Source organism: Brienomyrus brachyistius, chromosome 6 (genome assembly GCF_023856365.1).
Source record: "Brienomyrus brachyistius isolate T26 chromosome 6, BBRACH_0.4, whole genome shotgun sequence".
NCBI classification, from domain to species: domain Eukaryota; kingdom Metazoa; phylum Chordata; class Actinopteri; order Osteoglossiformes; family Mormyridae; genus Brienomyrus; species Brienomyrus brachyistius.
The window spans coordinates 29,134,460-29,155,024 of NC_064538.1; the positions used below are offsets into that span (position 1 = coordinate 29,134,460).

Consider the following 20,565-nt stretch of genomic DNA (forward strand, 5'->3'; position numbering starts at 1 on the left):
AGTAAAATTAGTCACTCTGCTACTTGAACACCTACTTGCTTCACCTTGGGATGGACCAGCTATGAATGATTGTGACGAAAGCAAACTTAGAAGACCTCTCAGTATTGAGTTGCAGTCAGAGCAGAGGGGTGCCCCAGTCTGTATTGCTTCATATTGTCAACCATGCTGATCTGTCTTCCCCTTGACAGTAATTCCCTTTTGTCTGGCATTTTGGGTTATTTTATTGCTATGCAATTCCAAATCAGTTTCGAGCATGGTTTCGATGCATTACGAGTAAATAGAAAACGTACGCGCCAACCTTCCAAAACATTTTTAAAAAAATGATAGGCGAACCACGTGGGTTATGTAGCCGCTCTTCCTCCCTGGAACCGCCCAGCTGCGGCTTAGCCAATGAGATCGCTGGAAATCGCAGGGTGCAGTTTGGGAGTTTCCGGTTTCAGCGCGATCCTGTCATATAACGAATGAATGCCGTAGGTGTTTTATTTAGCTTATTTCGATCAAAATGACAAATCGCAGGTGTATCTTGCTAGCTGTGGTACTTCTGTGGTGTATAACACATGCATCAAGCGAAAAACAATTGAAACCAATGGAAGACAAAAATAAACCACCTACTGATGTAGACAGATCGCTTTCCGAAAAGTCTCCAGAAGGGCAGTTACATGCACAGTCATCCGAAGAAGCTCAGGATACTTCAAAAGCGGAGCCGAATCAGGCAGAAAAAGCGCAGTTTGAATCAGAAGAAGCTGATGTAAACACTGGTGTCGTAAGTGACGAACACAGTAAAGGCGTAAATGACGAGGCTGAGTTTAAACATCCCCTCGCAAAAGACCAGTTCCAAGAAGAACTGGTGATCAAGCCTCTTCCATCCGGAGACATTTATTCTAGTTTTCAGTTTCGCACACGGTGGGATATAGATTTCTTCCAGCCGGGGAAAAAAGGTAAAAATGTTTCCAAAATTTAAGTTCCTTAAATATTATGATGTTCTCTTTACCATGTTAAGATGTAGTATGGGAAAATGGAAATTTGACGTGGTCAGTCTTGCTTTTGTGTCTAGTTTTGATTTGTGGTTTTAAAACTACATTTGAGTTGGCTTGGCTTGCGTTCATGTAATAGAGCCTTGTCAGTTCTGCCTTTGTTGGGCCCACAGTGTCCCACTACAGGTTGTTCCCAAAATCTTTGGGCCAGCTGATCTCCAAGTTCTCCGTGCGGGAGCTGCACATCTCCTTCACGCAGGGCTACTGGCGCACCATGCAGTGGGGGCAGCCTTTCCTGCCAGCTCCTCCTGGTGCTGAGCTCTGGGTGTGGTTCCAGGACACTGTCACTGAGTGAGTGCAGTTAACCCCATCCTTGCTACTTCCATAATTTTAATACACAACGTCATTATTTCCAGTTGGCTTTTATTCCTTTAATAATAAGCATATTTAATTCCCTTACCATCATGATTTTTTTTAAGCCTCAGATTGTGTGTTTTCTGTCTTCAGTGTGGACGGTGCCTGGAAGGAGCTTACCAATGTGATATCTGGAATCTTCTGTGCCTCCCTTAATTTCATTGACACAACCAACACTGTGCAGCCCACCGCCTCCTTCAGGTCCCTAGGGGTGGGAAATGGTGAGGCCTTTTCTTTCAGATGTTATTGCCCAGAGACCTGCTTTCCTAAACTAGCATAAGTGTTCGTTCTGTTGCTACATTGATTGTAATTGCAGTGTTTGTGCAAACTTATCAGTGTCATATTGGCAACATATATCTGCTTTGCAGTCTGTGCCCTGATGTGTTTGTGGGAATCTATGTCTCTGTAATCCTTGAATCATCACTCCAATATGACAGCAGTTACCTTTTGACTTTAGTGACGGACCAGAAGTTTCTCCGCTACGCTTTATTGCCTCGGGAGATTGTGTGCACAGAGAATCTGACCCCGTGGAAGAAGCTGCTTCCTTGTGGTTCAAAGGTATGTAGACACCAGCCAGTCAGCTAGTAAAGCATGAACTCTCCCACCTTTAGGATCCTGTTATATTTTGATCCTGCTATTACAGCTTTTTGACTTGTCATTTCTTGCTGCCCTTTTCCAAAGTATTTACTCTTTTGGTTCCTACAGGCTGGACTAGCGGTTCTTCTGAAGTCGGAGAAGCTCTTCCACAGTAGTTTCTTCTCGCAGGCTGTGCACATTCGGCCTATATGTCAGGTGGGGCTCTCTCAGTCTGCATTTCCATTTTGGGCACTGTCTAGGTAACCCATATGGAATACTTGCTCTGGTTATGTATCAGTTTTTGCCAGCTCACAAGAGTAATACTGCCATTGTTTTAATCCCACTGCCATTTGTGATACAGTGTCATTATTCCTTGTCTGTGTGCCAATTGGCCTGTACCTCGGATCCTTAACAGTATTAAGTCAGGTGTGTGTGTGTGTGTGTGTGTGTGTGCACACTGTCTTTCAGGACTGGCAGTGCAGGACTACAGCGTGGGAGCTGAGACAGACACTGAATGTGGTCTTTGATCTGTACACTACTGGACAGAACAAGAAGGGTGAGCCGAAGCATGGGGAGTCTCTGATAGTGATATGCAAACATATACATTTGGCTCATTTTATTGTGTAAAATTAATCTTTGAATAGTTTCTTGGTCTACATTTTTCTTCCACAGAGTGGTCCCTATTTAAGATGTTCTCTCGCACCCTGACCGAGGCTTGCCCTTTGGCCTCTTCTAGTAAGGTGTACATAGATGTCACAGACAACCCCCAAGTAAGAGGTCACCCTTTCACATTTTCTGTCAGATGCTGAAGTTGTGTGGGCCGAAACAAGGCCAATGCCTTATTCTGTGCTATGACAAGAAATTACTGTGCATTTTAACCTTTATACTATAAATGAAGCATGAATTACCATATAAAGGTTAAACTGGACAATAATTTAATGTAATATCTGCACAAATGCATATAAAATACATATGCATTTATGCTGTTACAACAGTTGATTGGTGCAAGTATCGCTTTTAAATGTGAGTGTGTATTTGTTTACCCGTTATTGGCGTTCCTGGTTATATCCATCCATTTTCCAAACAGCTTATCCTACTGGGTCGCGGGGGGTCCGGAGCCTATCCCGGAAGCTATGGGCACGAGGCAGGGAACAGGCCGGGATGGGGGGCCAGCCCATCACAGGGCACACTCACACGCCATTCACTCACAGATGCACACCTATAAGCAATTTAGGAACTCCTATTCCTGGGGGGAAACCGGAGGAAACCCCACGACGACATGGGGAGAACATGCAAACTCCACACACATGTAACCCAGGCAGAGACTCGAACCCGGGTCCCAGAGGTGTGAGGCAACAGTGCTAACCACTGCACCGCCATGCTGCCCCTTACTGGTTATATTTTATGCTTTTATTTCATTTACTCATCTAAGCTACTATGCTGGTCTTCTCCTCTAGGGGGAGCTGTTTGAACTGCACCCATCTTCAGCCACTCTGAATCAAGCAGTTGTTCTGGGAGACCGCAGGACATATGCTGTGTATGATCTTAAGATGACAGACACCTTTGGGTCTTTGCGAACATTAAACATTGTTCTGCGTTGGAAGAGGTCTAGTGGGGGTAAGTGATATTTGACTATGTACCCATGACAAGGTTTATCATCGTCATCCCCACCTGCTACTTCTGTCATATCACATTTCAGGTTCAAGAGGAATAAAAATTACTTTCAGAATCTTAGTTTGGGTGTATTGCTATAGATAACAAGTATTTGCTAATTATCTTACTGGGCAAAAGTCTATGGCACTCAAAGTAGTAAGTGTATATTTGCACAGAAAAACATTGTGGTTTAACTTTATAAAATATACAAAGTAACAAAGACTTTTGTAAAGGGCTTTGCCTTTGTTCTTTCTGTTATTCATTTTTGTTTATGTGAATTATTAATCTATTGGTTATATAAATTTAAAAATATACGATACTTCTTTTGTGCAAGAAGTTACTGATATCTTGTTTGATGGCAAAAACACTGCTTCATTTCCCAAACCTCTCCTCAGTCATTCTATGTGTTTGTTACATTTTTCCACCAACTCAGTTTATGAACGTAATTAGTAAAATAATTCATTAAGGTACTGACTAGCCAGACAAGGTGGGGTAGTGGTCAAGTCAAAAAATGCATGGGTGTATTGGAGATTTGCTGCAAATACTGTGGTGACTTTAGGAGAAGTTTTGAAATGGCTAAGCTGATTACTTTTACAGACATAATATCATAGTTTTACACCAACATGAAGATCAATTAGACATTCTCTTTGCACAGTACTGTGTCTTAATATAGAAATGTCAATTTAATTTCGCTTCCTGCCCAACCCTAGCAGACATGCTTCGCCCCCTGCTGCACGGTGAGAGGTATGTGGCTGGTTATGGGCTGCAGACGGGAGAGATCCACACCTTGATCTACAACAACCATCCCTATCGAGCGTTTCCTGTGCTGCTCTTGGACGTGGTTCCCTGGTACCTCCGCATGTACATCCACACTCTGACCGTCACCAGCAAGTCCCGCCCAAATAAGCCCAGTGAGTCTGTCTGCCTCCTGGCCTCTCGCACACCCTCCTTGAAACAGCAAGGCTCATTTTTACCTTATTTTTACCTTATTTTTCTCCCCCTCCCTTAAGGCTACATTCATTACCAGCCTTCTAAGGACCGAGTGCGCCCCCATCTGTTGGAGATGCTCATTCAGCTGCCGCCCAATTCTGTCACCGAGGTGACCGTGCAGTTTGAGCGGGCACTGCTGAAGTGGACAGAGTACACCCCCGACCCCAACCATGGCTTATACGTGGGGTGAGCTGCCCCTCTTTTTTAACAGCTGTGTGAAATGGCTGAGTCTTGCATCTGCTGGTTGCCTGGTACATCCACAATGTCATGTTTGTTTCCCAGGCCATGTAATCAGATGCGGACATACTGCAGTCTCTGTAGAAATTTTAATTGTGATGTTTTGCAGGACAGAAGGCCTGGGGTTGATGAAAGCGACTCTGTTTGAATTCCTGTTTTTACTCTGCAGGTCCTCTGTAATCAGTGGGCTAGTGCCCAGTGTTGTCGCCATGGATACCAACAGCACCCAGGAATACCCCCTCTTCAGCAGCTTGTGAGTGTGATTTAAATGTGTTTGAGCAGTCTGACCCGGTGTTGGTTCTGTCTGAATGCTGTTGATTTGCCTGTCCTCCATCCTCCTCAAGCTTCCCATGCAAGGAGGAGTCCAGCTACTTCGTGCGTGTGTACACCGAGCCCCTCCTGGTGAACCTGCCCACCCCGGACTTCAGCATGCCCTACAATGTCATCTGCCTCACCTGCACCGTCGTCGCCGTGGGCTACGGCTCCCTCTATAATCTCCTGACCCGCACCTTCCAGGTAGAGGAGCCAAGCCCCAGTCTGGTGAAGCGCCTGGCCAACGTCATCCGCTACTTCCGTGGCGTGCCGCTTTTGTGATGTCATTGCTCTGCCGCTGCACTGCCAAGTACTGCGGATGGATTTTTTTTCCTCATGCACTAAGGGGATTTTGCATCAGGTGAAACATAATTGCGGGCGCATTACTGAATCTCGGACCTTTATGCGGCGTGTGTTTGCTTTTTTTTGGTTTGGTTTGAACTTAAGACTTGAGATTTATCCTTCTGTTTTTATTTAAGAGTTCAGAAATTTATGGGAAGGGGGGGCTATGGAAATGGAAAATGTTCTCTCCCCCCCCCTTGGAAAACATTGTGGGAGCTTGACTGGAATGTATCCTGGATTTACAGCATGCTACATGCCTCCAACCCCTCTTTAAAGTTGACTGGTTGTGCTGAGGGAGACCAGTTCACTCGTTTGATTGAGGTCTCCTTTGGATCTTGATGTTGAATGTTGGTTTAGGTAAATGGAAAGTGTCCTTCTTCAAAGAAAATTATTACATTCAAGATGTTTTCTGCTTAAATGAATTTTCGTAGGAGGAATTTTTAGAAGAGAATATCATTGCCTATGCTTGTGGTATTTCTGCTTTTTAAATTGCTGTACTTGAGTGATTATTAAGAGCAGCCCCCTCTTCCTCTGGAGTCTGTAGATTCCACAAAGCTCTGCATTCTTTCCCCAGCTATTTTACTGAACATCCCTCATCCCAGATGTTAAAAACATCCATCCTGGATGTATTAAAAATATTTTGTGGTTCTGCTGCACTTCCATATTTCGACTGTGGGTTTTTGATTGACGGTAAACAGAACCAGTGAGGTGAAGCAGGGAACTATGGAGACGTTAGGGTTAGGGAGGAGGATAGTTTCAGTAAAAAAAGAAACTGTGTTTTAAAGTTTTCTGGCTTTGAAGTTAATTGCTTCCTTAATGTTATTTAACTAAATGTCTGACATAAAACATTTTTGTATGGGAAATTAAGGGTTTTTAAAGAAATTTTTAGTTTTTTGTTAGTAAGTAAGTGGCATCACTATATTCAAGCTCATCCTGTGAAATTTTGAGATCGCCACACTGCATTTTGGACTTTCACAAGTGGCCAACAAATGGCCTGCCCTGTCAATCCTAACATTAATCCCAAAAATATTTGAGTTTTAATAGAATGCAGTCTAAAACTCCAGGGGCCTGTCTGTGTTTAGTTCCATGCATGCAACGGCTGGCTAAAGGTATTTTCGAGCTGTTTTTGCTAGTGCTCCAACAGGAATGGAATGCTTGTTGAGCAAAGAGGGAAAAATGTTTGGCAGCGTCTGGAGGTCTGACAACACCATCTAGAAATCCAGGGAAGCTTCCAAATGGCAGGGGCCCATGCAACGCGCACCGTCTCGACTGCCCCCCACCCCCAACTACATCCTCTGGTACACAGCAACCTGTCTGTCCCATCCTGGCACCCTGGGAAGAATGCAATCACAGGGGACTTCTCAAACATACATTCCACCAGCATCAGCCTGCCTGCTTTTTGCCAAGAGCTTTCTAATTGCATATTTGAGGAATCTGTTTCCAGTTCAGCTAACCAGGCCCATGCAGTGCTTATCCCATAATGTCTGGCATAGACAAAGCCTTCCTGTCCCCCCACTCTCAGTGGTTCCACACCCCAGGAGTCAGAAACAGAGGTCCTTTTCATTACCGGTTCAAAACTAATAGTAATGAATTTTTACCACTGTAAAAATTGCTTCAGTTTGGTCTTGCTGTTCTCTGCGTGTGCCAGCTCAGGCAGGCATGCATGCAAGTGGGTGGAAAAATGAAAACACATTGCAATTTGTGAGCAGTGTACTGGAGAGACTCCCATGCTTCCCTGACAAAGGAACCAGCTGCTGGTTCTGTGTACAGTCATATCCCATTTACAGTCTTTGTGTTAAGTCTGTTTTTTTTACCCATCTTGCTGCAATCAACTGGTCGTGGTCAGTGTTCAGCATAAACACATACTGACTCCTAAAATGTACAATCGAAAGCCTTCGGTAATGCAAAGACTCCTGGTTAGCCATGACATTTTATTGACCCCGGTACAAATACATGTAAAACCATGGAAAACTCACAGCAAATGAAGCAGATAAGCGCTATGAGTGTACAGACATGAAGCGGGTTCAAGTAATGGCAGCAGGTCGCCCAGTCAATCAGCAGGGGTCGCTACAGGCGTGGCCACATGTGGTTCTGCAGCACTTCTGCTCGCCCGGACACTCGCCATCGTGGTAACAGAATTCCGCGCACATCGGGGTCCCACTGGGGCTGGTGCACCGACCTGGTTTTACTGGTGGCACAGAGGGAGCGTCAGTACAATCCCATAGCTGTTGTAATAGGTAGTATATAGGCGCCTGTAATACCTGTGTAAGGGGTAACACATTCATGGCCACATCCGTTATAGCAGCACTTCTCATCTTTGGGACAATCGCTGTCATCGACACAGAACTCTGCACACATCCCGGAGCCTCGCTTCCGGCGCGGACACACCCCTGCCTTTGCTGCCGGAGCAGGAACACAAGGAGAATTGAGGGAAAGTTAGTCATCCTGGTGGTTGTCTTCCATAGCTGTTGGCATCAGTGATAATACCATTTGGTTACACTATTGCATAACATGTTTCCCAGATGAGCTGCATCACATAAATACTCGTTAAAATATAGAAAGAGGTACAGAACTGTATTCATAAGTAATCCACCAGAGAGAGATTAGTCTTTTGATAAATCTCCAAATTATAAATGTTTCACTACTAAAGCCTATTAATTAGACAAGAAAAGAAGCTTTTACTGAAAGCAGCCGGGACGCAGACGGCCCCGCAATTGAAGGTGCAGCACTTGTCCCGGGCTGGACAGTCGGAGTCCCCAGAGCATGCCCGTTTAGATGGAATCACGGTCAAGCGCTTGGGACAATGACCAGGCCTGGGTGCTGGAAGAAGGGGGGGGGGCGGGGGGACACTGTCAGCCCAGCGGAAGCGACAGAGCCGAGCTGGAATGGACAGCGCTGAATAACCCAATCAGAAGCGGCACTATCAACACATGCGGAGTTTCTTCTGAATTGACGCTTGGGCATTTTGGGCAAAGTAATGCAACTCTCTAATGTTAAAGTGGGAATTTTTAAACATTGGACTAAAACATTATACGTGCATGCAAGCGTATGGAACAAAACTGTGTGTTTTCTACGTCCCGATTACTAGTGCAAGACTACTGCATAATGTACCAGATATATACCGCATATATATTATACAAAAGAAACCAACCAGTTTATGAGCTACAGTGGAAATTTAACACCGGTATGGTGCAACTACTACAGTACTGCAGTTATGTACAAATCCTGCAGATTTTTTTATCTGTCTTGTGGAACGCGCAGATGTTTAGAAACCCGAAAACTCAGTGGGATTCCTTATGCAATACTTCTCTGCACGGTACAGAAACATAAACTGCTTGTTTGGATACTATTAATGTTATTTATGTCAGTTCCCTACTTTATGTTCCGTGCGTCAATTAAAATAAAAAAAAAGTCTAAATCAACATAAATTATGTATATGATACATATGTATTCACAAGCCCATTTAAAAACATAGCCCATTTCACCACGTAGCCTATTATCAACTGTTACTTTCCCAAAGTCACATTAATAATCTGTTTCAAACAAGGACCGTGAGCAACTTATTCTCAGCGACAGACTTATGCTTCTTGCTCACCCGTTGAATTGCGTCCAGCGGCGATTAAAGCTGAACTCCATCCGAACAAGTGCAGCGCGGCACACAGGAGAAGCAAGACCCCGGCCAGCCTCATCTCTCCAGCTTCAAGTTAGGATTTAAGCAGCAGCCGTAAGTACCTAAGGATTAAAGCCAGAGAAGTGTAAAGGGGGGGGGGGGGGGGGGGGGGGAGAGCAGCCTTCCGCTGGGTCCATACGCCGTTTCTTTTGACTTGTATTCCTCGTACTGGGTAAGCGGTGTGGAAGACGAATGGGTGAGCGGATAATTTAATTCTTCAAAATGAGAGTCAGATGTCATCTGCTGTTAACATGTGAAACAAATCTCCCCATCAATTCTGTGCCTTACAGCGGGGGTGTTATACTCCTTTCATTACTCCGGGCGGGAGGGTCCCCCTTTTTTTTTAATAGATTCCACCATATAAACTGCCATTATGACGCTCACATCGTCAAGTTTAAGGCCATCTAACAAACTAACATTTTAAACAAACTTCGAAGCGCAGCCCCATAGATGCCGCTCAGTCACTCAGGGCGGCTTCTGCATCCACATACCGTACATATAATGTTCGCCAAGTATTGATGAATAACGTGAAAGCGAAATCTGACATCCTGTCCGGCAACGCAGTACACGTATATGTCACTTATATGAAAATTATAGTACACCCCCTCCTGACAATTAAAAACGCAGTGCTGCTTCGCTGGTTAACAGACACCCCTGCCTCTTACATTTTTCAGCGTGGTCAGTGTGACAGTGACAGTGCCACCTTCAGCACTCTCGTGTCCCCGAATATTTTTTAATTTAAGAATATAATGCGTATTTTTCAAATCAATGCTATAATTCTAAAATCGTTTTATGGTAATGATTACAAACTTTATCAATATTATTCTGATAGATTTCCGCGAGCCGCATTAAGTGAAACAACGGATTCATCTAGAGGGCCTTGAGTTTGACAGCGGTTCTTTAAATAGAAATATGTAGCTTTCGGCTACATTAGGGTGATCAGACAATCCATGACAGGGAGGACAATTTGATCTTCTTCAGGTTTTGCAAACTACTTTAAAACTGAAAGGCCCCTGTGCTTGGCTAAATTATTCAGTTCTTCTTGTGATTTGACTGGTTTATTTGCTTTATTGAAAGACTAGCTGTTTCACCAGAGGCGACTGGTCAACAGAGGGCGCTAGAGCGCCGCCTTCCCTGGTTTAACGGGGATTTTTGATTTTTCTTTCTAAAACAAATATTTTTAAACAACAATTGATTAATTTCAATAATAATAATAATAATTAATAATAATAATAATAATAATAATAATTTCTTGATCCCGGTGAGGAAATTCTCTTTATGCCTCCCCAGCATGCTCTCTGTAGGCAAAGGGCAGCCACCGGTTACAGTGCTTAGGGAGCTGGAGGTTAAGGGCCTTGCTGAAGAACCCACATTCGTGGTAAGCTAAGGCCGGGTTCAAACCGGCAACCTTCTGATCATAGGCACACAGGCTTAGCCCACTGTGTTGAAAATGCACAATACCGTGTAATATATATACATTAAAAAATCACTATGTTTGGGTAAAATCAGCTTCATGTTTGTCCTCTTCTCACTCAGTCTTATTGAAATATCTCGGGCGCTAGAGAAAACGCCCAATCCATGCAGCAGCGTAGCCAATTATTGACACAAGAAATGCACATAGCAACGAAAAATGAGCCAATCACTGTCCTTGAATTGGACACCTAAAGGGTAATAAATTAATATTTAAAACAGATTTGCTGGGGGTGCCAGACCACTAGGGGCGCACTAGGAGGGCAGCAATAATGTTGCACAGTTACCTTGGGCCACCATATTGGTGCAGCCATATTCCGTACACTGCATATGGTGATGAGAAAGGACTTTATAAAAGCAAAACTAAGTCAAAATAAAATATGAACATTAACATTAGTGACACATTTATGATTATAGGAGACTGACCAATTAGCACACAGCAAGAAGTGAGTGTTTAAGTGAATTCCCGTGTCGTAACTGGAATGACATGTCCTGTCCTAGTCAAAGTGTCTTCCCTTACATGGATTATCCGGTCAGCCTATGTCACATCGAGTAAAACAGACTTAAGATTGCGCAATAATCTTCAGAGATCAATTCATTAATTATTCATTACATTATTTTGTTTGCTTACTTGTTTTAATACACCTTCAAAGTAGAGCAGCTCGCTTGCAAAATGTCCCCTTGGGTCTCTTATCCAATTTTAGGTGTCGTTTCACATATTTAAAGGGCCCTGTCAAGTGCTTCCCCCCTGAATCCTCCAGGTTATCTATGCCCTTCTCAAGGTGGTGTGTATCTCAGTGGGTAAAGCATGTGTCTCCATAACCGGAAGGTTCTCTCTTCAAATTCCAGGGCCAGCAGAGTAATCATTGGGGCTCTTCAGCAGGACACTTAACCTCAGTTGCTACTGGGATGGCAGCTGACCTGCTCTCTGATCCTCACTCGAATGTCACTTTGGACAAAAAGGGTCTTCTAATTAAATGGGATGCTTAGCATATGCATTACGCCAGTAAAAGTTACACAACCAATTGAATCTGAGATGATAGGAGATGCCTTTCGTAAGACTTCAGCAATCAATTATTTGTTTTTACAAGGCCGTGGTACGGTTTGGTATGTTACAAGAAAGTAAAAATAGATAACAGCATGTGCTGACAAACCTGGTGGTTACGGGAAATTAAACCAGCTGAAATTAACACCTCAGACAACTCAGGGTTTTCTTAAAAAAGAAAGATGAAAATGAAATCACACAAAAACAAGCAATATTTTTTAAAACAGTTTATTGAAATATAATTCAAACCACTCTGAAGCTCTAAAGGGTAAAGCCATAAACAATACATATAGAAAAATACTGCAAATGTTATAGGTTTGGAAAACTTTTGCCCCCAATCTAAAATGGAGTGTTCATAAAAATTAAGATCGCATTCATTATAGACTGAGATGTAAAAGGAACAAAGGCACTACAGCAAGGAAGCCAATAAACTTCCTTTAAAAAGTTAATGCCGGTATTTTTTCTTCCGAATGCCACGTTGATAAACTATTTTCATGTCAGGTGAACAGCTTATTTTCATATCCTTTAACAAGGAGGGAAAATGCTAATATAACAAAGCTCTTGCGTATGATGTGGAAGTCCACAGGACAAACTGTTCCTAGTGACTACAGAATGTGCAATGAAGGAGTAGAATGCATGACACAAACATGAACACAGCACTGATGTCATACCTACAAAGTACTAAATAACACCTTTAAAAATGTAACACAAACAGCTAAAATCAGAACAGCATAGAACTACATCAGCTACTGAAAATTCAGTCACCTAACCCACCCACCCTAAAAAACCCACACCAATGCCAGGAGTGCAAATGAGCACAACACTTCTATACTGTGCAAAGACTTTCACTCTAGAGTGTGTGTAATAAAAATAAGAGTAGCAGCAGTTTTTTAAATGCTAGGCAGGTTCAGAGCAAACAGTGCAAACTGACTGTATTCTAAGTGAAATGCACAACCATGTTTCCGGAGAACCTCAGAAAGCCATGTTATGTGCAGAAGTGAGTGAGTGCCAGATCGGGACTCAAGACTGTGATGCATTTCTCGAATGATATTCTTAAAAGTAAAAATATTCATCAAATAGAAAGCTAGTAAACAGTACAGCCTTTTGAAATCAAAATCTGCTGGAAAAAAAATTGAAATTCATATTGGAATCTAGGATGCGTAACCAACTCCAACAGATGTCTGTACTACTTAACAGTAGATTTACTATTACAGTTATGGGGACAGTTCAGCTGTCCCTAATCAAAACTCAGACAAATTGAATGCCAAAACCATTTGAAAAAAAAATCACACTAAAATTTCCAACAAGGACACCAATACTTGTGTAGAGTACTGGTTACACATCAAAACTGAATGACCTTTGGAGCAAAAGTTCACTAGCACTTTAAAACCATCCCAGCATTGTGAAGGGAAACAAACAAAAAAAAAAATCAATCCTGGAGCACATGGCTGGGATACACCCTGAATGGGATGCCATGTCCATCACAGGACACACAACCAAAAATGCAGATTCTAAAAACATCTTCCTTTAATTTCATTAGTTTTGTGAGTGGTTATACCCACATATTTCCCTTTATATTCTGTAACATATCCCTTCATAAAATATCACCCGGAAAAGAAAATTAGCTGTGAATACAGAACTGTTACATGCTCTGCTACATTTTGCTACATAATTTACCTATGCAAAATGTACATCAATGGAGTAGTGTCATGTGCAAAAGTCTAAGAGGAAGGTTCATAAAGAATGAAGAAATATATCAAAAGTGTTTCCTCTTCAGCTATGCTCTACAGCAACATGAAGTGGCTTCTTAGCATCTTAGCAAGTGCCTATGTGAACCATAAGAGCAGTACTGTGCCTGTGTACTTTCCTGTAGTGCTCTGGCATATACATATGGATGCTTAACTAATTTTGTACACCTTGAGGAATTTTTTAGATTGTGTCGTCTCTAGCTCTGTGTTTAGCCTCTCCCTCGCCACCCTCCAGCACTTCCTTTGTGAGGTACTCTTTCAAGCTTGGCTGGTTTACTACGTCTACCCCGCGGTCCTGGAGCTCCTGCAAAAGGGCTTCCCATCGACGCTTGTCCTTGGAGATCTTCCAAGACAGCCTGACATTAGCCTGCAGAAGTGGGATGAGCAGAGGGTGGAATTGCTGCTGCTGCAGGGCATCTTGGGACGGGGTGAGGTCCTGCAGGGCACGGTCGCAGTGCTCCTGGGCCTCACCTAGCTGCTCCAGCTCCTGGAAACAGGCCACCAGTGCCAACAAGTTGAAGATCCAGTGGGTCCGCTGCTGCGGATCTTGCAACTGCTGGCACCCCAACTTCTCCTGAAGCCTGAGTGCATTCTGCAAGGTGCCTAAGGCTTCTCTGTACTGGCCCGCCCGCAGCAGCATCTGGCCTGCCCGCATATCGCCCAGGTAGAAGAACTGGAGGAAAATGGGGGACTGGCGCAGGTCTGGCAGGGAATGCAGGTGTGCTAAGTACTGCTCGAAGGCCCGGCTGCGCTTAGCGATGGTCTCAGCTACGAAGTTCCTCCGTAGCTTCTTGCGGGGGAAGCACACGCCCACCATCTCCTCTCCATGATGGTGCCGCAGGCGGCTGTGGAGCCGTGCAAAATCAGTGTAGCGTCGTGCGATCACTGCCGGTGTCTTGTCGAAGGTCCCCGACTGGATCACGTGGATGGTGTAGAGCTGAGAAGGGAGATGGGCAAGGTGGTGTCTCTACACAGCGCGACACCGGGTCAGCCTTCCAGGAACCCCCAGTTGGGGCAATCAGGCACAGCTCCTCCACACTCACCACGTATTTAGAAGTGCCCTCCTGTACCACACTGGCATCGGTCACCTCGAACACCAGCTTCTCCGGGAGGTTGCGGGAACGCAAGTTGCGCCAGCTCTCCTGCAGCTGCCTGGTCAGCAAAGATGGCCCTACAGATGGTAGGCCCACTGGACTGGCATCTGCAGAATGAGAAATAAAGCAGAGGAACTGTGTACAGGAACACTGTGTGCAAAAATGGCTGTGTAGTCACAGACTGAAGATGGAAGTGAAACATGCTTACACTGGACTTCCTCTGAGGACAGAGACAAGCCCAGCCCAGTCACATATAATACAGGATTTGTCACTATTACCAGAAATTTTGTCATTTGTTTTTGGACATTCATGTTTTCATGTATATTGAAGACAAAGAAAATTTTCTATACAAGTATCATTTTTCTGTGACTCAGAGAAAAGCTGCTCATGATAAGATTTTCATATCGTAGACCATGGCAGATCTACCTGTGCTGCAGGACCCATTCTCCAGCGATTCTGCAAAAAAATCAGAGTCGCTGTCCACCCCAGAGATCTCGCCTGGGTCCTCAGAATCCAGCGCCCTCTCAGCCTCGAAGCTGAGCGTTCCTCCCAGCCGCGCCGACACGTACTCCGTGTCATCCTCCAGCTCGGAACTTTCTGGAAAGTCCTCATTGCTTTCTAGGTCGGCAGGGATTGCACCCTCCTTGAACAGCGTGCGCCGGAGTCTGTCCAAGAGCTTGGATGCCATCTCACCTGCCCACCACTGAGAAAACAACGGTTCCAATTCTATATTTACAGAACCTACACAGTTCAGGGACCACATGTAAATAAGAATTAATTCCTTCAATTCAATTATATTCTTTTTCAGTCATTTCACTTTACCCAAGTGTAGAGAAAAAGAAAAAGGTTTTCATGTGGGGTCGTGGAGCAACGACTGCAAAATAAAATTTGCAAGTGCAAGACAGGTGTGGCACAGTGCAATATAATACCAACAGTGGGTGTGCCAGGGCAGTGCAGCACTGCATTATATTATACATATCAGGTGGCTCAGTCGACAGCACTGCTGCCTCACACCTTCTGCATGTTCCTCATGTTTCACTGGTTTCCTTCCATAGTTCAAAGACTTGCAATTAGAGGTTTCTAAATGGGGTCTCAAACTGTCTGCGTGACTGTATGTACCTTGTGATGGAGTGACCATCTGCTCAAGGTGCAGCCTAGCTCAAACTGGACGAATGGATAAAACATGAACAAAAGTATACAGCATACTAACAAAATACAAAAAAAAAAAAAAAAAATACAAAAAAAAGGGTATATATTGCATTTCACGATATTAATTTACTTTTTAAACGTAAACTGTAGTTGACAATGTAAAAATGGTATAAAACAACTGATTTGTCTTATTTTGACCACAATTTTAAATTTAAAATGGATAACTTTTCATAATTACAGCAACACATACTTCACATTACAAATTAAAGATTACAAAGTTTACAGCACATAAAATTCAGTGTGATCTTTCCCATTAATGCTCTACAGGTTTGGCAGCTCAGCTGTGGAGACCTAAAAGCCTTTGCTTAAGCAGGTTATTTTGCCATATTTGTTCCTATATGGTCATCTTCACTACTTTATTTTGATGTATTACTGGCTTAAAGTTACAGATATTACAGAAATTGCACTGAAACCATTCTGAAGAAAATAAAACTTTCCAGGTTTCTTCAGAAACTGAAAACTTAAATTCTAAAAGGGCTGTATTACATAAGTACTTAACTATTTCACAGGATTTGTTAAATGGCTTGAACCATTCATGCAAATGGGGAGGGGGCTGCTTATTTGGGATTCGTGAGCTGAAACAAAAGATACTGAAGACATAATTGAAGCCAATTTAGTTCCAGTTCTGAAAAACTGATTTTCACTCAAACCCAGCATTTATCACACACACATATCCACCTGCTTTGACAAAGTGATTTTCAAAAGCTACACAAGATGCATTCTTAAAACTGAATATCCCACCAACTTTCAAATGTTCAATGCACCTATTACAATTATTTTTCATATGAGGATAACTTATTTTAGTTGGCACCCAGGCCTTGGTTGTTCACTGATTTGTGCCTGTAGCCTCTGGGATAGGCTCCAGACCCCCCACAACCCTGGATGTCTAAGCAGCTACAAAAAAATGGATGGATAGATGGATGACATTTTGCAAGGACGATTTTAGTTGTATTTGTGTTCATATAGATAATTTTAGAAAAGAAACAATTGAAGTACATTTCATTATTCATGCTGGAAACTGAATACTGCGGACTTCCTGAAAGGCTGCAGAATTATGCAGTACTAATCTCATGCAGATATTAATATCTGGGAAGAGCAGCATTAAGACTTCGTCTGCAAAGCTTTTAAACGAGGAATCCTGGTACTTCCATACAGCTGGTGAAAGCTCGCAAATCTGTTACCCGCAAAACAGATGTGGATATTAATATTCACTTTTATAGTGTTGACCCTATGCTTAAACATTCGATATAAAAACTTGCGCACAATATTTTTTCCAGTTGGGGATGCCTGGCCGTGAGGATTGAGTTTTACTTTCAAATCAATGTCCTACAAAACACTCCGTCATCTGAGCTATTGGACTTGGGAAAAACTGCACGCCGTTGGTCCACTAAACAGTAAGTTTTCACCTGAGTTTTAAAAAACCAAAAGCTGGCCAAATCGTGTAACTATTCATGCAAATGAGTCATTTAGTAAGCGTTTAAGGTAACACTGACGCTCAGCTAAGTGTGATAGATATTATTAGCTGTGATAAAGGTATAATTGAACAGATTAGTTAGAGAGCAACACTAACTTCCATATGGCGGGAATCCGAAAGTAACAGTAAGTGACTGCAACACAATAATAAATGTGTGACAGATCAGAAGTGAGATTTAGTAGTACTCGAAAAGGCTAAAAAACGGGAATTGACGGTGAAATATAACCTCGCGAAATTATCAGAGGCGACTCCTGTGGACGGTGAATGATTTAATGAGGTAGAGCCGCCGGCGGCCGCCCAGCCAGGCAAACAGGTCGCCTGGATAAGAAGCCGAGCCCCTAAATTTTTCATCACTTTGTAACGTTACCGGCTCCGTGTGAGCAGACGAAGTGATTCCCACAAGGCCTGGACTAGCAATAGTCCGGATCGGCCGGACAGCGGCCGCCAACGCAAATCCGCAACCGGTGGGGAGACATTTCTGCGGCCGGATCTCACCGTGAAACCGCAAATATCTAATGAAAATAACAACGCCAGAGTCATATAACAGCTAACTAGGTCGATCGGGTTGCTGTCGTTGTCACTACGACTAAAGCCGATGTGTTTGCCCGTGTAGCTTTATCGCCATTATCCAAAATAATTCCCAGAATAATTCCGACTACGGTGGTAAATATCCACTAAGGAAACCTAGCTAGTCCTGTGGTTAAATATGTCATTTTGTATTCGGTGAGACCCGAGCTATTATGCAAATACGATTATATGACAAGACTAAGACTAAATTAGTTACAGAACATAATAAAATATTTGGTAACAAATGCATTATACCAACGGTATTTATCATACGAACGAAAGTTTTGCATGCTTAACGCTGTAAATGGAAGCATTTTAACGCATATGTGTGAAAGCTGGGTGCGCTCAATACTTTCCGCGCAGTAAACACACACCAAGTTACCTTCGCCAGCAAGAGTAAGGCTTTCGGTGTCATTCATAAGAAAAGTTGCAAAACAGCGATCAGCAACTTACTTGTATCCTCCTGAAGAACCCGAACAGCACTATGTTTTAAACCAGGGTAACAGGTTAAGACGACTGGTTTAATTTACTCCAACTTGCACGGACTGTTGCATGAGTCGAGAGTGTAGAGTATATCTCAGAGGGAGTGTTCGGTTTACCGTAATGATTGTCATATCTGCTCCATTGAAATAGGTCAATACGGAAATTAGTTGTTTTTCTGAAAGCCATACTCACTTGCTTCCAACTTCCTGTAAATATTACAATTAAAATTCAAGTTAGGACGGTGAAACAAAATGAATTATACAAATATCTGTGATATCTGGTAACATATATGCTGTCACACACTCAAAAAGGAGATGCAAACTTAAACACCTTATTATGGGTCATTTCTCCATTCAAGTGAGAAATCATGTCATGGAGGTTGCTTGGCTTAAAAAAAAACATGCCAAAAAAAACAAAGATATTAGGAACAGCTCCAAGAGTCAAAATGTACATTCACACAGTTCATGTATGATTAAATAACAAATTTCTATCATTTGGGCTGGACTAAATGACTATAAGTCGGTTTCCTTGACCTTATGAAAATCTTTGAATGCCTGTTGCTGGTCTCAGAGATGGAAAGTTCAGGTCCAGAAAGTACAAATCCAGACCAAGATTATTCTAACCAACCTGGTGAACCTAAAGAGTGACAGTCCCAGAGTACTCAACTGGTTGATTGACACAAAATTTTGGTCTGGATTTGTACTTTTTGAACTTGATCTTTCCAACTCTGGCTGGCCTATCAAGTCCACATCACAGACCCCTTCCTTGACGGTCTACAGTTTACAAGCAGAGCAAATTGCTCAATTGAGGATGCAGTTCGGTTTCCATTCACTACATTTGCCAAACTCTGGACTCTCCCAACACATATGCCAGGATCCTGTTTGTGGACTTCAGTTCAGCACTCAATAATATTACTCCATTACTTCTCCACAGCAAGTTGACTCAGCTAACTGTACCTCCAAGCATCTGTCAGTGGATTACCAGCTTCCTGACAAACAGGAAGCAGTACGTAGGGCAGTCTACATACACCTGTCTGACCCTAAGGCCATTTGCACAGGATCTTCCCATTTTCACTCTACGTGAAGGACTTGTCTGCAGAGGCACAGTCAATCAAAATTTTAAAGTTTTCACATGACATAACTGTAGTTGGACTCTTTAAATGCCATCGCTGTCATCACAGAAGAGGTATAAGTCACGACCTGAACCTCACATGACATTCTGTTTTTTTTTCCTGCAGCCACCCACCTCTTAAATAAACTTACCTAGTACCTCAGGAATCCCATCACCCAACTGAAATTCACTCACCGATTCTGAACAATTGATTTCACTCAGATCCTGCATTTATCGCACACATTTCCATGTGCTTTGATAAAGAAACTAGAGGTTGCAGCATAGGTCAATGGACAGATAAACCTAAGAAAAGCTGCGCTGGGACAGTGAATTGACACTGATAGACTTTGGTAACGATGGAGGATCTCATCCAGGTAGGCTGCAAGCTGGGGCATGGGGTTGGTTGGGTGGGACAACGTGTGCAGTAATGATCTGCCCCTCCACACTATAGACAGAGTTGGTGCTGGATCTACTTTTGGTGTTCTTTGGGGCTGAGCGGTTTTCTCCTCCCCAGGATTGGACATCCAGGACATGGGAGGCACCAGGATTACAGTTGGTCTCCTGTATTTCTGTACTAGTCGGTCCACTGCTAATGACATTTGAATAAGCATCTTCATAAGCATCTGAATACACTGCACTTAAGTCTCCTGCTTACCTGTTACAGTTTCCTGACCTAGACCAGGGGCAAAACAGTTAGTTTATCAGAGCACCTTTTTAGTTTAAAAGAATGAAAAAAATATGATAATAAAAAATTAGAAGCTTCTCTGGCTTTGAAATCTAAGCCACATACCTCGAGATATTAAATGCAGCCTATGCAAGCCTAACCTAGGTAGTTACACATGCATTTGTTCCAAGGATTCATCGTGGTTGCTTGCCTAATACAATATCTTACAGCTTTAAAGATGTCAAAGAACAAAATAGGTTATTGGTGTATTAATTATCCGGCTGGAACGTGCTTAGACTATGTGACTGAAACCACAGATAAAACACGTACGGAGAAGGTTTCAAATAAAACACCGGAAAAGTGACATCTAGCGGTGATTAGGTGAATTCCAAATGGATGTAGCTATCGTGTTAACCGAAGTTGCGAGAACATTGCGAAGTATGGCAAGCCATATTAACTTTAATCCATTTCTAGAAGATATCAGAAATTCAGTTTTAGTTAGTTAGAATGCAAAATATTGATATCAGAAATTC

General features: G+C 42.9%; 3 protein-coding genes across 4 annotated transcripts; 1 reads left to right on the forward strand and 2 right to left on the reverse strand.

Annotated features, from left to right (window-relative positions):
• Window positions 1-405: 405 nt before the first annotated feature.
• On the forward strand, window positions 406-6,160 carry pigt (phosphatidylinositol glycan anchor biosynthesis, class T). Of its 2 annotated transcripts, none has more exons than XM_049017398.1 (12): window positions 406-938; window positions 1,148-1,325; window positions 1,482-1,609; window positions 1,846-1,946; window positions 2,094-2,180; window positions 2,433-2,520; window positions 2,637-2,734; window positions 3,422-3,581; window positions 4,328-4,528; window positions 4,628-4,793; window positions 5,014-5,097; window positions 5,189-6,160. In XM_049017398.1, exons 1-12 carry the CDS (start codon window positions 503-505, stop codon window positions 5,436-5,438), a joined length of 1,977 nt encoding a protein of 658 aa, XP_048873355.1. In that variant the 5' UTR covers window positions 406-502; the 3' UTR covers window positions 5,439-6,160. The 2 variants fall into 2 exon arrangements, with proteins under 2 accessions (XP_048873355.1, XP_048873356.1); XM_049017399.1 differs by having other exon boundaries at window positions 4,331-4,528.
• Window positions 6,161-7,415: 1,255 nt separating this feature from the next.
• wfdc2 (WAP four-disulfide core domain 2) lies at window positions 7,416-9,250 on the reverse strand. The gene is made up of 4 exons (XM_049017400.1): window positions 9,094-9,250; window positions 8,181-8,318; window positions 7,760-7,897; window positions 7,416-7,686 (listed from the first exon to the last, which is right to left on the reverse strand). The coding sequence occupies exons 1-4, from the start codon at window positions 9,185-9,187 to the stop codon at window positions 7,553-7,555; spliced, it is 504 nt and encodes a 167-aa protein (XP_048873357.1). The 5' UTR covers window positions 9,188-9,250; the 3' UTR covers window positions 7,416-7,552.
• A 2,645-nt stretch (window positions 9,251-11,895) lies between these two features.
• On the reverse strand, window positions 11,896-18,387 carry snx21 (sorting nexin family member 21). The gene is made up of 4 exons (XM_049016291.1): window positions 18,229-18,387; window positions 14,952-15,228; window positions 14,475-14,632; window positions 11,896-14,368 (listed from the first exon to the last, which is right to left on the reverse strand). Exons 2-4 carry the CDS (start codon window positions 15,211-15,213, stop codon window positions 13,613-13,615), a joined length of 1,176 nt encoding a protein of 391 aa, XP_048872248.1. The 5' UTR covers window positions 15,214-15,228; window positions 18,229-18,387; the 3' UTR covers window positions 11,896-13,612.
• Window positions 18,388-20,565: the final 2,178 nt, after the last annotated feature.

Bases quoted from the DNA above. Each gene is read 5' to 3' on its own strand.
- wfdc2 (XM_049017400.1), bottom strand. From the start codon at position 9,187: ATGAGGCTGGCCGGGGTCTTGCTTCTCCTGTGTGCCGCGCTGCACTTG. The intron at 8,319-9,093 runs GTGAGCAAGAAG...CCCTTCTTCCAG, and splicing joins CGCTGGACGCAATTCAACGG to CACCCAGGCCTGGTCATTGT. The intron at 7,898-8,180 runs GTAAAAGCTTCT...CTGCTCCGGCAG, and splicing joins CTGCGTCCCGGCTGCTTTCA to CAAAGGCAGGGGTGTGTCCG.
- snx21 (XM_049016291.1), bottom strand. From the start codon at position 15,213: ATGGCATCCAAGCTCTTGGACAGACTCCGGCGCACGCTGTTCAAGGAG. The intron at 14,633-14,951 runs GTAGATCTGCCA...CTCATTCTGCAG, and splicing joins GAATGGGTCCTGCAGCACAG to ATGCCAGTCCAGTGGGCCTA. The intron at 14,369-14,474 runs GTGAGTGTGGAG...CTCCCTTCTCAG, and splicing joins AGGGCACTTCTAAATACGTG to CTCTACACCATCCACGTGAT.
- pigt (XM_049017398.1), top strand. From the start codon at position 503: ATGACAAATCGCAGGTGTATCTTGCTAGCTGTGGTACTTCTGTGGTGT. The intron at 1,610-1,845 runs GTGAGGCCTTTT...TTTTGACTTTAG, and splicing joins GTCCCTAGGGGTGGGAAATG to TGACGGACCAGAAGTTTCTC. The intron at 2,735-3,421 runs GTAAGAGGTCAC...CTTCTCCTCTAG, and splicing joins ATGTCACAGACAACCCCCAA to GGGGAGCTGTTTGAACTGCA.